General features: G+C 42.5%; 1 protein-coding gene across 9 annotated transcripts in view; it reads left to right on the top strand.

Moving 5' to 3' along the window:
* fgfr2 (fibroblast growth factor receptor 2) overlaps nucleotides 1–15,252 on the top strand; it is a 40,272-nt gene extending 25,020 nt beyond the window's left edge. For 4 of the 9 annotated variants that reach the window (XM_063874479.1, XM_063874473.1, XM_063874480.1 and 1 more), the window contains 10 exons: nucleotides 210–410; nucleotides 1,132–1,270; nucleotides 3,643–3,767; nucleotides 4,573–4,683; nucleotides 5,437–5,627; nucleotides 6,277–6,399; nucleotides 7,527–7,597; nucleotides 11,421–11,558; nucleotides 12,116–12,221; nucleotides 13,581–15,252. In XM_063874479.1, coding sequence (XP_063730549.1) covers nucleotides 210–410; nucleotides 1,132–1,270; nucleotides 3,643–3,767; nucleotides 4,573–4,683; nucleotides 5,437–5,627; nucleotides 6,277–6,399; nucleotides 7,527–7,597; nucleotides 11,421–11,558; nucleotides 12,116–12,221; nucleotides 13,581–13,745 — 1,370 coding nt within the window. In that variant the 3' untranslated portion in view covers nucleotides 13,746–15,252. Of the gene's footprint in view, nucleotides 1–209; nucleotides 411–1,130; nucleotides 1,271–3,642; nucleotides 3,768–4,572; nucleotides 4,684–5,436; nucleotides 5,628–6,276; nucleotides 6,400–7,526; nucleotides 7,598–11,420; nucleotides 11,559–12,115; nucleotides 12,222–13,580 lie in introns of all 9 variants that reach the window. The other 5 variants (XM_063874481.1, XM_063874474.1, XM_063874477.1 and 2 more) reach the window with 3 other exon arrangements.
* The last annotated feature ends 2,276 nt before the right edge of the window (nucleotides 15,253–17,528 follow it).

Genomic DNA, 17,528 nt, shown 5'->3' with positions numbered 1-17,528 from the left:
ATGAGTCATCCCCAGAGCATCTGTCTCTGTGTTTGCCTGTCTGATACCCATGTGTGTCTATTGTAATAGAGAATGTGTCGCCCATACGTGTGTGTGTGTGTGTGTGTGTGTGTGTGTGTGTGTGTGTGTGTGTGTGTGTGTGAGAGAATCTTGCTCTAACTTTCTTTCCCTAACCTCCATCTCACTGCTCACCCTTTATTGTTTCTCAGTCCCTGAGAAAACCCCAGGGCCCCTTTCCCCAGACTATGTGGAGATCGCCATATACTGCGCGGGCGTCTTCCTCATCGCCTGCATGGTGGGCATCGTGGTGATATGCCGCATGAGGAACACCGCAAAGAAACCCGACTTTGGGAACCAACCGGCAGTCCACAAACTGAGCAAGCAGATGCCTCTGCGCCGCCAGGTAACAGAAAGTAGATAAAGAGTTCTAAAGGCATTTAACACCCCTAGAGGAGAAAAACACACACTGCAAAAATACAATGTCAGATAACAAAATAATATTATAATTAACATTATGAGAAAGGAGGCCAATGCCGCAAAAGCATAAAAAAATATACTATGGTTGTTTAAAGACACTTATTTTGTATATAAAGAGTATACAAAACAATCCACACTCCAGAGTATACTGTTGTGGTATTTAAACAACCTACCTCCAGCCTAATTTAGAAGGCATGCATTTCTGAGCATGTTAGCACTGCTGCCTGAAATTGCAGCCAGACTTTTTTTTCCTCTTTGCGAGCCATGTTTTTCCCTGAAGGGAAACGAAAAAATGTACGCTCCAAAAGGTACAAAAAGTGTTGGATTACATTCTATGGAGAGACTGATTCCTGTGTCAAGGTAAGTTTAGGGCAGAGAGGAGAGAAGAGCCCTGGGGACGAAGAGCGAAGAGGCCGACAGATCCACACACATTCATCAATACTAGTTGTTGCTCTCACTGTATTGTAAAGTTAAAGCATTAACTGTGGACATTTAGGATATATTGGTTAATATGCCCTACTTATTTACAATCCTTAAAATCCAGTCAATCATGCACTTTCACATTTACTCTGACTCCTCTAGCAATGCCTTTGAGCTTAATCTGACGTATGAACCCAGACTCCGGTGATCAGCCAATACTTCTACTCCTACAGGTGTCTGCAGACTCGAGCTCTTCCATGAACTCCAGTACGCCGCTGGTACGCATTACAACACGGCGGAGCTCTGCGCACGACGACCCAATCCCGGAGTACGATCTTCCCGAGGATCCGCGCTGGGAGTTTTCCAGGGACAGGTGAGGGCCGTTTGTTTCTGTGTGTGCGTGTCTGCCTATTTCAGATTTCCAAGTTTCATGATCAAGGGCCCAGTAGTTTTTCCCTCATCTTGCTGAAAAACAGACTTCAGCAAACAAATAAACCTTCTGATTTTTTTTTTTTTTGTAAGGGAAAATAGATTTAGTGATTCTGCTAGTTTCATGAAGATTAATGTTTTGCCATGAAAACAGTAATTACGACCTAGTCCTAATTGCAAGTTTTACATAATTCCAAAAAGGAAAATATGTAATTATGTAAATGTAACTTATCCCCTGCAGAAAGCATTAAAACGCCTTTAAAGTGCAGATCTGCTTTAGAGTGCCACTTTTTTTGAAAGGAGGAATGCATTCTAACACAATCAGGATTCATAGCCTGCACACAATGTCTGTTCGATGCTCTGAATGACAATTCTCAGTGCTAAACTCACCCTTTTGTGATTGTCCTCAACACAAATTCAACTATCTTTGTGCATTTCAATAGCAGATAACAGCAAGATTACAACATAATAAGCATCTGTGTGATTGTATCTGGGCTGCCTAATGATCAGATAACTATTGTTGTAGGTGAAAAGGGCCATTAACGCTGATAGACAGCATGCAATATGACTAACTGCTGATGAATGTTTGTGGTGTCTGAGATAAAGGCTGCTGTTGGTGCTGTAGTAAAACGACCTGAACTTGGCACCCTGCCCATATTCTTCATCATTGCAACTGCTGCTGTGTCACACTCTCACTCACACACATGCTTCTGATGCTAAGGAATGAAGCGGTGCTAATTACTGGTTAGCATTCGCAGCTTTCATCTGCGTGTTTGGGCTAGGAGGGTTTGCGCTGTCTCATACCAGAGGAATTAGCACCACCGAGGTTTCTATTTGTCACGGTTGCAGCGGCCAGTGATAAGCTTCAGGGTAGATTTAATAGGACGGCAAAGGTTAGAGTTCTTTAATACCCACTTGAGGCCTCTGGTTTTGAAATAAAAGGGAAAATCCCAAACCATAAAAACGAAGCCCTGTCTCTTGTTGAAACGGTTGTAAAAAATCAGCTTGGATCATAAATTCTACCATCACTTATCAGTGAAAAATGTCTGATGTAAAACTCAGAATGGTTTTCTAGGGGAAAAGTTTAGATTTTAACTGATGAGTCCATCGAATGGGATGTTTTATCTGGGCTGAATAAACCTCTGTGCGCCTCTCTGTTTGGGTCTTTATTCCTCGCCTGTCATCCCACCGCCTGAGGGATCATGTTGGGGTTGCAAAACGCTGAGGAATGCTAACGTTTGCGGTTTGTATGGAGGAAAAATAACATTGATTATGTGTGGCTGGATGGACAGAATGGTTGCCATTGAGCGTGGCGAGTGTGTGGACAGATAGGGGATTGTGTTACTACGGCGCCAGCCTCAGGCCCTGGGCTTTGCGGCATGCAGTGTGAGTGTTTACATAGCCAGGACACTGGGCCTTGAGGGGTGGGGCTACACCTGTCAATCAAATTAGATTGCACAAGCTACACTGCTAGTTCAGGGGTCAGATAGGTGCTTTGGCTCTCATGGATTGCTGAGAAAGCGCATGTGTGGGAGAGTATGTTTACTCACTACATTTATAAGGGCAGCCAAAAAGACGAAATTTGAGTTAAAAAATGTTGTTTAGCTTTTTTTTTCACACAATTTATATTTAAATATCCTAAATTTAGTGCAATTTTGTTAGTTATTCTCTGGACTAGGGCTGCAATATATAGGAAATGATTTTGAACAAAAATAAAGGCGATCATGTTCAGTTATTTTTGTGAACGAGATTGTAACTTTTACTTCATTAACTTTTCAGCCTTTAACAACACTAGTAATTGTGAGACATTAACATTAAATAGTACTTAAATCTCCATCTACTTAAGCAGTCAGGCCCACCTGTGTGGCAACACAAAGCCAGCTTTCCATCCGTCACAAGCTAATGTGTCAGGGCTAAGCTAAGCGCTGTGTAATGACTTGTAAAGAGTGTATATTGGAACATGCCAAGGCAGGGTAAACAGTTTAGAAATGAGTTGCTCTCCCCGGCTTTATCAGGTGATTATCGCTGCCATGTCTGCCTTCCTACCTACTGCCCTGGCACGGGCTGCAGTCACCGCGCCAATAAAGCACTCACAGGGACACAATCTGATCGAAGCAGAGAGAGTGATCTAGTAAAAAACACATACAGGGTGAGGTTGAGAAACTGGCTCGGTGCCTGGTTTCATTACCTCTCCCTCTCTATCTAACAGGTAGTGAATCGATGCCACGGTCAGGTCAAGTTGATGAGTTTTTGTTGCAGCATCTAAACAGCTTCCTGTCTTGTTTTTGTTTTGCCCTGTTTCCTGTCCGGTGAAAGCAGGTTGACCCTGGGCAAACCCCTCGGCGAAGGCTGCTTTGGCCAAGTGGTGATGGCCGAAGCTCTGGGCATCGATAAGGACAAACCCAAGGAAGCTGTAACGGTCGCTGTCAAGATGCTGAAAGGTAAGCGGCACCTCAAAATCACAGAGAGGTTGTAATGGTAAACGTCTGACTTTAAAATCAGACGTACACTGCTTCATTATGTCTCGTGGGGCAACCTGAGTACATTTTATGTGATTTATGCTCCAGTGAGGGTTCAGCAGAAGTGCAAGGCGGGGCCTGGGGCTGTCCTTATTATTCGTTATTGGTCGTTGTTGAGTGACGGCTAAGGGAAGGCAGCGTTGTGTAGGTAAGGGTTAGGGGCGGTCACATACCTGACCCTACAGCAGCAGCTGGCTGGAGCTCAGTCAGCACCCACACAAAGAAGCAAGTCACACCAGCACTGCTAAGATTAATGAAAGCAGCAAGGGGGGGTGGGGGTTTGGGGTTAGGGGGGCAGTTAGTTCAGGTATAACAGCAGGCTATTGGACCAACCTTGACAATGGGAATCTGCTCTTTAGGTAAGGTAATGGTGTGGAGGAATGCAGGCAATGCTATTCTGACTGTCTGGATACTTGGCTCAATCCCTCCCATGAAAAAGGAGCCTCCATAGCAGATAATGCTCCAGATTGAACGTCTTTAATTCCTCCTCCTCCCTGCTCCTGGCACTGAAAGGAGGCCTCTGTGGTGTGTGAGGAGCGTCTTTCTCTGCAGTAACTTTAGCCCACATTGTCTGTCAGTCGCACTTAATCAGAAGCACCTAGAAAACAAGGTGTTGTCTCATGGGGAAGATACGGAGTGAAGAGGTTTAAGGGAAGACAGGCCTAAGCTGTGTTTGTTTGATGATTTTCCCCTGACAACCCTTCAATCCAAATTATTCTGTCCTTAGATGACGCCACTGAGAAAGACCTGTCTGACCTGGTGTCAGAGATGGAGATGATGAAGATGATTGGCAAGCATAAGAACATCATTAATCTATTGGGAGCCTGCACCCAAGACGGTGAGTAGGACTGGACCCAACATAACACATCATAAAGTACCTCAAGGTTTTTTCCACAAGTAATGCACCCCACTTCAGCCTTGTTAACCTTGAGTGTAATGTTATACTAAAAGCTTGCTACACACTTCAAACACATTCATAAGATGTGTCATCAGACCACATCAGACCAGGTGGCTAGAAGCGTTTTGCATGTAATATAGAAAGGTTGGATTTTAATTGGATGTGAAGTGTGGATAAATCTGAGCACTCTAAGAACGATTTTTTTTTTCTCTCAAAGCTACTTTTGAAGATCAGTGAAGCCACGATTGTGTGAAAAATGAAAATAAATACTATTCTGTGGAAAGGATTATTTTCCTTATCGATGAATCTGCTGATTATTTTCTCGCAATATTAATTGGCCTCGAATGTCAGAAATAAAGTGAAAAAATCCAAGTATTTTAAAAGTTCAAATGGGTGTCTTTATATTTTTTTCATCTAAGTCTTAAGATATTGAGTTTAATATGATACATATACAACACAGAAAATCCAAAAATCTCCATATTTGAGAGGCTTAGAACAGATTATTCTTCCATATCTGTATGGAAAATTACTCTAACGATTAATCGATTATCAAAATTGTTAGAATGTTTTTTCAAGTTGATTAACTAATGCAGCATCAAGTCCAGATATGTATTGTAGTCAAAATGATGTCAGTGTCATTATGTCTTAAAGGGAATCATTTATGGTCAATAGCTTATCCTTTATCCCCCGCAGGCCCCCTTTATGTGATAGTGGAGTATGCCTCCAAAGGCAACCTGAGGGAGTACCTCCGAGCCCGCAGGCCGCCCGGCATGGAGTACTCCTATGACATCGCCCGTGTCTCAGACGAGCAGCTTACTTTCAAAGATCTAGTGTCCTGCACTTATCAGGTTGCACGGGGCATGGAGTACTTAGCATCACAGAAGGTAAGGACGCACACAGACACACTAAAAGTTCTCACACAACTCACACAACAGTTTGCTGCTAACAGATCTGAGTTCACATAGCATTTGATGAATTGTATCCAGGAGGGTTTTACGTGCGTCACTGTGGGAATATTGTCCTAAAAACACTTCTCTGACCCCCTGCCCAATACCCCCATAGTCTCTCAATCCACGACAAAAGCCCCTCTGTGTGGAAGAGCTGCAAGTATTTCACAATGGGGGTACGGCCATGTTGGGCCAAACGCAGCCTCACGCTCCCTCTCACTGTTGGAATGTGACAGAGTGTTCTGTCTCTCATGCACAAACACACACACATGTACATGCTTGCACATGCGCTGATGCACAGAAACAACCTGGACCATATATGTGCTGAAGTATGCGTGGAATCCTTTCTTATACAGACGTGTTGGTACAGTCATCGTGGCGTCATGTTAGTGCTACCTCTGTGCACGAGATTTCTGGATGATTACACACACCACAAACATCTGAATACCACTCTAAATGAAGTATACATCTGTTTTTAAAGTTGATTTATTTATGCAGTGAGGTAACTGTCCTATTCTTCTCTTCCCCTCACTTTTTCCACTCTTTTTCTCCCCTCCCCTCTTATTTCTCACTCTCTCCATCCCAGTGTATACACAGAGACCTGGCAGCCAGGAACGTCCTGGTCACGGAGAGCAACGTGATGAAGATCGCCGACTTCGGCCTGGCCAGGGACGTCCACAACATCGACTATTATAAAAAGACGACCAATGTGAGTGCTCAACCTGTGCCGCCACACATTGAGTGTTGAGTGGAATGTTTTTGAGAGCCGCAGTGTGAGATTTGTCCACTCGTCTTCTCTCTTTTCTCTAATTCCCTCCCTTTCCCTCATCTTTCTATTCCGCTCATTCCCCTCGGCTGGTGTCTTGGCAGAAGCAGCAGGTTCCCAGGCAGCTTCTGAATGTAGTGCTTCTAGAGACTCTGCCTTGTTTATCCCTCAGCCTCTTGTTCCTTCAGTCCCATAGACACTTATACAATTAGCCAAAAAAGAGAGACAGAGTGAGAGGGGAGCGGCTTAAACGTAATTGACATTTCCATAGTTGCCCAGTGGTGTCTTTCTTTCCCACCGCAGAGCAGCGTTGGGTTCACATCCTCATTGAGTATGCATGGTTGGCTTTTCATCGCATGCAGAGAGCTAGCTGACAACAACAACAACAACAATGTGCGATGATGACGATGGTGATGTTGATCAGAACAATGGCGGCTGCAACAATGATGATCGCTTGCGTTAAACTAATCAAGACAGAGCCGTCATTGTAGGGAGAGTTTTTTTATACTCTTCATCATTTTCAATTCACTGTGATAGGAATACAACCAGTGCAATGTTATGTAGAGAAGCTAAAAGTTCATTTTTGTATCATTGCTTCTTACTATTTTAATTTTTCCTGCATTTTTTGCAGCGTGTGAGAAATGAACTTTTATACAGTAAGGATTTATTTATGTGATATCCCTCGATTTAGAGCTTCAGAGTGTCAGAAGAGGTTATTTTTGCCATCAGCTTACCACACAGATATTGACCAAGGCTGCCTTGTCAGCAATGCTTAGCGTCCGAGCCAGTGTTTTATCGGCACAGGGAGATAAGCTCCTCTTTATCTTTGACCCTGTTTATCTGCTCTCTTGCTTTAACAATGTAAACGTTCCTCTGGGAAATCCTCCTCCCAGACAGTCGCTCTAGTGCCGTTTTCCCCAGGCTGCTTTTACGTATCGGCCTCGCCAGGAGTAATGAGATCTACCAACGGGCAATGAATTCAAACATTCTTATCAGGCCAGGAATGAATACATCCAGGGATGGGCTGTGTATATTACTATGTTTGACCTCTCACCTGTTTGTGTCTCCAGGGTCGTCTCCCAGTAAAATGGATGGCTCCAGAGGCGCTATTTGACCGGGTCTACACACACCAGAGTGATGTGTAAGTATCTAACCAACTGTTTCAAATCCCTTTTTCTACATCAGGAATTTCCCCCCAGAATTGGCAACCTTTTGCCGAACTTTTGCATTTTGTTGGCACGGATCAAGGTCAAAATATTTTTGTCTGACTATATTTTACCTCCCCAAAAGTCCCTGGTGGGAGTTAGTGCTTTCACTGGTATAGGGGTAATACAGCGCTAAACATTTTCTGTTTGATTAAGACCTTGCAACAACTGCCATTAAAAAAAACAAAGAGCCATCAGTACATCAGTCATGTGAGATTTTTGAGCCAGGCTAATAGATGTTAGAGTGTCACTTTATTAAGTTTTTCAAAACGTTTTCAGTCATAAAATAACCAATGAGGTTACCAAGATGTAGACAGTGTATGAAAATAATGCCTGTTTTGGAAGGTCTTTTGGAAATGTGAGGAAGAAAACAATCACGCCCATCACCTTTTTATATGTGAGCGGACTAATGTGCCTTATCTTAATGTGTTGACCAGGTTGGACACAACAATAAGTTGAAGGAACCTTTAAGATTCTTGAAAAGTAGTTCCTGGGACTTTATTTTGGTGGCAACCCATATGTGTCCTACAACCGCAATTCTGAATATTTTAAGCAAAGATGTTTGCCTGCAGTCTGAGTTTTACTGTGAGCCTGCGGTCAGATTCTGAGACGTTGTCTTTCAGAGAGTGTGTGAGGTGTTTTGGTGCAGCACTGGTGAGTGTTAGGTGGGGGGGGGGGCTGCCTATAGGGGGCCAGCACTGGCCAGTCTGTGGCAAAAGTAAGGATTTCGCGCTAGACTTGTAGCCAATGCCGTGTTACTAATCTGACCAGCTTCAAAGGGCCCTGGAAGGAGCCCGGAGCCCACCAGCGCCTCTTCCCCCTCTGACTCACCCCTCTCTGCTAGGGCTAGGCACGGAAGTCTCCCCTCCTTTTTGGGCCTCCACACAAGTCTAAGCGCAACAATGCTGCAGCTCCTCAAACGCGGGGCCTCATCCTCCTCCTTTAGCCCCCTGCCATCCTCTCTTCACTCTCCTCTCCTCATTCAGTAACACTTTGAACATGTGGCTCATCATTTTGGAGCCGTTCCGCGATCAAAATAATCTCCCCCGCCTCCCATTTTTGCCCCGTCGTTCTTATTTTCATTCATCTGGTATATGAATTGCTGACTGACCCGTCTCTGTCTCTGTCTTTTTTTTTTAAAAGTCTAACAGAACTCATTCTAAAAACAGAACAAAGGAAGAGCGTCCCTCTCTTTTTGGTGTTTGAGCCTCATGTTTTCTGACATCGTTGTTTGAAGTTTCTGCTCCAGAGACTGGCGGCAGAAAAGTGCATGTGGCAATTAGATAAATGCTGTGCATGCTGACCCCTGGGAAAGAGGATTTTGTGTGTTTGTGTCTATGAGTCATACACCAGTAGCACAATCACCACCGCGCTCATCTAGTTAAGCGCTTGGATGGAGGATCTCTCTACTGTCCTCTTGTGCTTGTGTATATGTGTGTGTGCACATAAATAATATGTGTACATAGACACCATGCCCTTCATGTTCCATTGCGCAGCACCAATCAATAACTGGGGGGAGTGCAGGCGGCCTAATGGGGGGTGCGGGCATGAAGTGCCTACTGTAGTCCTTTCTATCAGCTCACTGCTAATTACGTTTCATCACTCACTTTTAGTAATTGGCTTTTTCTCATGGCGCACAAAGGGGGAAGTAAGACGAGGAGAGTTGTTGGGTCGGTAGTGTTCGATGGGCTCACACTCAAACAGCACCAGAAGCGCAGGCAATCCATACATGACATCAGATTAAATGAATACATGAATTCAATTGAAACTCGCCCTTTGCTGTTTTGACAAATGGGCCCAGGGGACTCAGCTCAGCACATGATACCTTGTCTCAGCACTTAAGCCCAGAGACAAGGTATCAAGGTAGCTAGCTCCCACGTTTCAGAGCCTCAAATCTTCAGATGTCGGTCAATTCCACTGACGTGTTTTCATGTATTGACTGGCTTTCTGACATTTGTATTCATGTTGCAATCCATCCATATTGAGATTGTACAACCTAACCGCACCAGGTATAAATGTAATGAGACTTAAATAAGAACAAGAATGAGATCCATACTGCTACAGAGTCACTTTATACTGATTAGTAGTTTAAGCATCTATTTCTTGGCTGTAATACATACGTGCACTCTAAAAATACTTTGTGTAGCACTTTGCTCACTATGTAAAGTACAATAAGAAAATAAATAATTATAAATAAAATCTAATTATGAAGGAGATAAAGAGATACAATTTGTGATTTTTAAGAACAACATGAGCAATGTTAAGAAAATATAAAAAGCACTGATAGATTAAGCAAAACTAATCTCAGCAAATAAATGGTCCCAGGGTCCCGGGCTGCGAAATTCTAATCAACCTAAAAACCAGACATGCTCAGAAAATCACTATTGTCTAATCTAAGAGGGCAAAAAGCTATTTAGTGAATAATAAATTAATAAATCATATATATACTTTGGGAATTGGTTGTTTAAAGCTTTCTAGGGCAACAATAAGGATTATTAGGAATTTTAGCTGTTTACTTGAACCAGTGATATTCCAACAGCAACCTCTGGAACTGCAAAGAGGGAGTCCTGGGAACCAACCGTCACAGGGAATTGCCGTAATCAAGACGAGAAAAATTAAACCATAGACAACTCTGTGGGCCTTACACCTGGTCAGTTAAAGTGACCCGCAGCATGTTTGTTTTCATGTTTATTTGGTGAGTCAGGCTTGGTTGTAGTAGGATTGCACAGAGCAACATGTTGACATGCAACAAGAGACGCTTACAAAGTAGGAACAGAAAGGAGAGATGAGTGTGTCAACAACCAGTGGAGAGATACAACGCACTGATTCCTTTGGGCTGGTTGTGTAAACAGATGGAGGCGCTGATAAGCTCCCCCGACCTGCCTGTCCATGCCTTCCTGCCTGTTCGGACCACTAACATGGTCTGTGGCTGCCTGCAAGCGTACGCAGAGATTAATGTTTTAAGCACGTCTCTGTGTTATAATACCGCCTTTGTGTGTACATGAATCAAGCTTGCTGTCAGTGCAAGAATGATTCATTTGAGACACTGTGGATCCACACTGTTTGACAGTGATGCAAATCAGCGGCATGGAATCACTGTTATTAAACAACCAGGAAACCAGGATGAGGAAGTAGTTCATAGTTAGTATTCACCAGTCATCTTTGAGCCTTTCTTTCCTCTTTTGTCTGCCGTGGGTGGTCCACTGTTTGTTTTGGTGTGGTGTGACTGGACAATGCCAGCCTGTGTGACCGGCCAGCAGGGCACAAAAGCCATCATTGAGATCAGCGTCAGAGTGGCACTGGGAGCGGGTCCGCACCACAAGCCACCGGATGGCAGAAAAGAGGGCATTGACACTACCGCGGTCACACTGTTGAAGTTGTTTCCAAACTTTGGTCAAGTGACTCTATGTAAATGATCTGTAGGATAAAGGAAAGTGAAACTCATAAGGCCTTAATTTGATATAAAAGTAGATGGTAACTTGGAGATTGCAGACTTCCACCAAGGCTAAAGGCTTTTCTCTCTATGTTATCTAAAAGGAAAAATAATTTATGTTCTAGCCCTGTGATTTAAAGCCTCTTAAAAAATAAAAACGGCTCTTTCTTGGCCCATGCTACATCATTCCTCAAAGTATCGTAATAATCAGTTGACAAACAAACCAAACCTAAACATAACCTCGTTGGAGAATGAGCTATTGAACACTAATGCACATGCTGTTTTCTTGTAATTCTAATGTATATTTATCTTTTTCTGTCTTACAGCTGGTCATTTGGGGTGCTGATGTGGGAAATCTTCACCCTAGGGGGCTCCCCGTACCCTGGCATCCCTGTCGAAGAGCTCTTCAAGTTGCTCAAAGAGGGACATCGCATGGACAAGCCCGGCAACTGCACCAACGAGCTGTAAGAATCTTAAATTAGCTTTATTTATCCCAAATCACCCCAATACTCAGCTCTTAGACTCCCACCTCTAAAGCCATCTCAGTCTTCATCAGATCCATGACTCCCAGGCTCTGTGTCCACTCTGTTGGGCCTCTGCACAGCTGTGACTGGCTGCTATCAGTGTCCTCATTCACAATAAGTCCTCTGCAGTCAGTGGACAATGGCACAGCTCTGTTATGGTGCAACACTCAGAGGGTCGATGGAAAACAAAGTATAGACAGACCCAATGGCATAAACACTGTGAGGCATGTGTGTGATCAATAGCAGGCCATCAAAACTGCCTTGATTTAAAATGAGATTTCAGAGAACACCTGCTGTTTCGATGAATTCTTTGACTTGGAGACCTGAGTTCAGAGGCATAATTCATTCAGCAAATTCAGAAATTTGAATACAAATTAGAAGAAGAGGCACAGCATGAGTTTGGACAAGCCTGCAACGCTTCCAGGAATCACTCTGTTCTCTTTCCCATAATCCATTCTTCTCTATGAGTAAACTGTACCTTTGTTTTTTTCTCCCAGGTACATGATGATGAAAGACTGCTGGCATGCCATCTCATCCCACAGACCCACCTTTAAGCAGCTAGTAGAGGATCTGGATCGCATCCTGACCCTCAACACCAACGAGGTGAGTGCTGCTCTCTCATTCCTCTTCACACACAATCCATGAAGTTCCAGGATTCAGGGTGGTCACATCATGCTACACAAACTCTAAAATTTCCTGGCGAATAGGAGTATGACATTTCATGACAATAAAACAATATGACATGATACATTCCTATGCACAGTAACACGTTTCTCAGGCCAAAGAAAATCCTGCTCTTGCCAGTGCATGTATTGTCAGTGGAATGTTGATGAAAGTTTAAGCAGCATTAGCATACACGTTGCTGACTTAAGGTCTAAATGGTGACCGAAAAAATGGCCGGTTGATTTGATCCAGGCCCATTGCAGTTGGCCAATCATCACATTCATGCCTTGCTCCCCACAACAGCCGGCATTTCTTTCCATTCCCTTTCCTGTCTCATGTGATATCCGAGTGCAGGCCTGAAAAGAGGCCGTGGATGGAAAGCTGTCAAGACTCGTCTGCTCTTGGAGCTGGAACTTTGTGAATTTATGCCAAAAAAGCCCAACTTTGAGTTTGAACTTTTGAAATGTAATAAAGCAGTCTTTTCTTGCCTTTTTGTACCCCTCCTTCTCTCCCTCTGCCCCAAACCGCTGGCAGATGTGGAGGTCTTTAGTAATGTGAGCCTTTTCGTGTTGAACTGGGAAAATGGAAGCCAGCTCTCATTTTCTGAAAAACCTCAAAAAATCTTCCTCCTCACAACTAGTCCCAATAGCAGCCATGAAAATGAAGCAGTAGGGGGAAAAAAGGTTGCCTCAGCCGACATTAGAAGTCTAGAACAGTTTCAGAGAACTTGGCCGAGTAAAAAATGAATAACAGGATTTTTTTTAGTTTAGATCTCTCTTTCTTATCCATTTTGGGGTGTGCATTGTGTTCTGCCAGCTTCTTGTTTCTGGCCATCATAAAGGGTTTATGTCTAGTGTTTCAGATGTTAGATTTGAACTAAACAGATTTAATGCCCAACCACATAAAACCATTAGTAGTGGAACAAATCCACAGCTCTGCTGACCATGCTATCTTAAAAGCTCTACTGGATTAGCATGCAGTCCAAAATTCAATTTAATACCTATTATTCTAAATATTTTCATACAGTATCCAGTTTAAGATTATTTTTCTCTTCTGTTCCATAAACCCTTCCACGGTGATTTGGTATGACTTAGATAAATATCATGATGAAGGTGATACTCTCTCACCCTCCTCTGGAAAGTCCCCGTCTTGTTGACTGGGTTTCAGCATTATATTTATGCTCTGGGTCTTTAGCCTCTCACTTCGCTTTGAGGCATCTTTCCCCTTTTGTAACATATGACCTTGTGCTAGAGTGTAAATCATCTCACTTAACCCTTTATTTCCTGTCTGTGTCTCCAGGAGTATCTGGACCTCTGCGCCCCAGCAGAGCAGTATTCCCCCAGTTTCCCCGACACTCGCAGCTCCTGCTCCTCCGGTGACGACTCTGTGTTTTCCCACGACCCCTTACCGGACGAGCCCTGCCTCCCCAAGTACCAGCACATCAACGGAAATGTCAAAACATGAGCCTCCCACCAACCCTCGCTACCTAAGTCTTACCCCTTGACGTCCCAAAACACACGTAGCACACGTAGAAATCCTCCCATCTCCTGCCCCCCCATCGCCCTCTGGCTCCCGGTGGACTAATGGACCCAGATGGGGCTGGGCTGGTGGCAGCGCTGCTGTCACACACTCATACTGCCATGCACACACACACTACGTGCTCACATGAGGTCTTAAAGGAGAGGACAGGGACCCTACTGAAGCTGTTTTATATTGACTGAATGAATTGATGTTCCTATGGGACCCTCCTCCTCCTCTTTCTTCATATAAACACACAGACTTCTCGGTGCTGTTCTCATGTTTGTACCCGGAGGTTTCTACAATCGATGACGTTACTTGTTTGGTGATCCCGTTCCAGAGGCTGGCATTCCAAGACTTTTATTTGCTCCTGGAGGAATGTATGGACCAATATGAACTTTGAAACATAAACAAGGGACTAGAAGAGGACAATAAATAGGAAAAGGACTGTGAGACAGAGCTTCAACTAACAAAACAGAGGAATAGAAGGAGAGTTCATATAGAAACGGCTCTCCTGTTTATTTTGTAATATTGATGCATTTCTTTTTTCAGTTCTCCTAAACCTTCCCAATTATTCTGGAGAGAAAAAAAATACACAGTATAATGTATAGTGCTGGGTATATTTGTAAATATATTCAAAAATGTATAAATATATATTATATATTTACAATGAATTATTTTTTGTATGGACTCCAAAATAACCCCAACCCTTCCTACCGTACTTTGAGTTTGACGCAGGCATTCTAACAGGTTATGTGTCCTATATTTCTCCACACACCCACACATACAGACGAAGACACACAATTTAATACACAACAACACCTGTTTTGCTCTGACTCAGTAACACAGTTGAGTATTGGCTTTCAGGGACTGAGGTAGCATGTTAATTTATTGACTTATGTTTTTTGAAATGATCAAAAAGGTCTGTAAAAAAAGAACAAAAACAACATGGCAGAATTATGACATTAATGATGCAGATAATACATAAATAATCCATTAAATGTATGGTAATTTAAAATGATCTTTCGGCAGTAACAGAAAAAGCTATTTTAGTGGGTTTGAAAGATCCAGGTTTTGTAATTTTTATATATGAATGTGAATATTAAGTTAAAATTTTAAAAACTGTACATTTTATAGTCAGCTAATCCCTTTCTTATGTAGATGTTGACACCATTTCTATCCAGTCATTTGAGTCTTTCTTAGCTTTGCTTTAGGAAACAAGATTTATTTCTGGATATTTATATACGATTGACAGAAAAAGATTTTGGAATACTAGCAATCCTTCCCTGACTTAGACACAATATAGACTCCAAATTTATTTGACAGAATTGAAAGCTGAAAAACAAAGTATTAAATAATTCAAGTGTTTTTTCTCTTTTTCTACTGGACCAACTTTAAGATGTTCTTTTGCAAGTGTTCATGCTACATTTGCAAAATAAAAGATGGAAAAATATATTCTTGTCCTGATCTCTGACTATGATGGGTGTTGAGTTTGGCGTCTGGCAAAGAAACTGAGAGTGCAAGCTGAATTTGTTTTATTTTTCGAAGTTGGATGAATTAGTTAAACTGCACATTTTTCTGAGCTAAATTTCCTTTTCTTTGTAGCTGATAGGGGCCGAGATGATGGAGCTGTCATTGCTAAGTATGCAGTGCTCAGTGTTTTTCTTGGAGGCTTTTCATCTTTTCTTATTATCTGAGATGAGGGATTTTTCTTCCATATTTGCAATTAATTTTGAGGCCTGGACAACTATGCAGAGCTCAGTAAGTGGAAAGAAGACATTTTTTAGTTGTCCTATCAGGCCAAGGATTCAGGAAAAACTGCTAAACTCAGCACAAACAAATAGATGTGATTAAGCTAGGTTCTGAATTCATGCCATTGACCAAAGCAAATTTGTTAACAAACGGGGAACTCATTTTTGTCCTGATTGTGTGGCCCTTTGTCTGGATCTGTAGGACTTTGATCAGACAAAGAGTCTTTGTTAGCCTAACGGCAGCAGATTGATTAGCTGATTGATGTTCCTTTTTTCTCTTATCAGAGCATATTTAATTCAACATAGTGGGCATTTGATTTATCTAATTTGATGTAAGTTAATCAAAGTTGATCTATGAACGAGGGCGAATGATAGTGGCAGCCGTGAATGTGGTAGTATGTTGTAATGGTGGTTGCTTATCAACCAAGTAGCAAGAATGTTACAACTAGTACGACAAGGATAAAGCCACACAGTATGCCATGGCTTTAGGGAGGGCTTCTGAAGCAGCTGTATTGATATCATTTATATTAATATTTGTCATTAGCAAAACTCTGTTGCATATTTATAAATCAAGAGGCGTATAATCAAAAGGTCTACCGCAATGCTAGCAGCTCCGTCAGCCTGCATTAAGTAGTTGGGCTTTGAGCTAAATGCTAATGTCAGCATGCTAACAAATGTGTTAGCATAATACACCCCTCCACCAACTTTCATGAAAACCGGGCCAGTTTTCTTGTTATCCTGCAAACAGACACACATACCAACAAACTTAAAAACATAGCCTCCTCTGCTGAGGTTATTAACACCAAGCACAAGCACGGGTGTCGATAGGATTTGTCATACTATTTGAGAGTATCTGGTTGTTCTCAACAAGTGTTGAAATATCACCAGTTATTGCATCCCGATATCAACATAGATATTGACCACTGTCATTTGAATTCATCATCTGGAGACCATGAATGTCAATATTCGTTCTAGTACAGATTGTAAAAAGATCAACCTGCTAGTGGCGCTATGTAAAGGTCAGGGAATCACTATAGTTTGCAGGGTACACACATTTTGAGACATCAATGGACCAAACCAACAAACAGGCAGACAAATAAACATTGAAAACAGAACCATTGTATGTTCAGTATTTGCTGAATGGGAAGTTATAATCAGAAAATGTAAACATTTATTCTTATGGAATATTCACTCGAAACATCTTAAATGAGAGCAACAATAGTTTTTGGCAAGATGGGTAATTAGTTAGCCTACACAAAAGAGCTTTAACATAGATCTTGATCCCCTCCATAACCAGGTTTGAACTTGTTCTGTATAAACATACACACACCAGTTCCAAGTCTCCCTCCAATCGACGTGTTGCCTCATGTCTCCGGAAGCTGAAAAGGGATTGGAGGGGAAAATCTGCCAGAAAAACATTCCTGTTTTTCCATAGAATAAGGGGGGAGAAAGCATGCACAGCCCTGGAGGATTGGAGGAGGATTGGAAAGAAAGAGTGGCAGGATAAACCACAGCACCATACACCGTCATTAAAGGGGGGGGGGGGGGGGGGGCAGCCGGATATCCACATACACTTTTATCAGAAAGACTGTCTATTGTGCTGTAGGCTGATGGCACACACAGGCAGGCAGGGAGCAGGGAGGGGTCAACTCCATGGAGACCAAATAGAGGATTAGTTTGTTCCATCTTGACAAAATGCACTCTGAGCTGCCATTGCATTTAAGTAATACATACACATACATAATACACATTATCTGATGTCAGTAATGTGACGCAATGATTCTTTTTAAGGGAAAAGCAAGCTCTTTCAAGAGACACATTATCAGTTCTGTTTACAGATTGATAATGATGTACGGGTAAATAAATAAATGGGTTACCTATGACCTCAGTCATCTGTCAGTGACCATGTGAAAACAAGTGGCAACTGATCTGAAACAGATAACACACAGTAAAGCCTTTATTTAGGGCGTTCAAACAA

This window comes from Eleginops maclovinus, chromosome 22 (assembly GCF_036324505.1).
Source record: "Eleginops maclovinus isolate JMC-PN-2008 ecotype Puerto Natales chromosome 22, JC_Emac_rtc_rv5, whole genome shotgun sequence".
Classification (NCBI taxonomy): Eukaryota; Metazoa; Chordata; class Actinopteri; order Perciformes; family Eleginopidae; genus Eleginops; species Eleginops maclovinus.
This window is presented reverse-complemented; position numbering and strand designations above follow the sequence as displayed.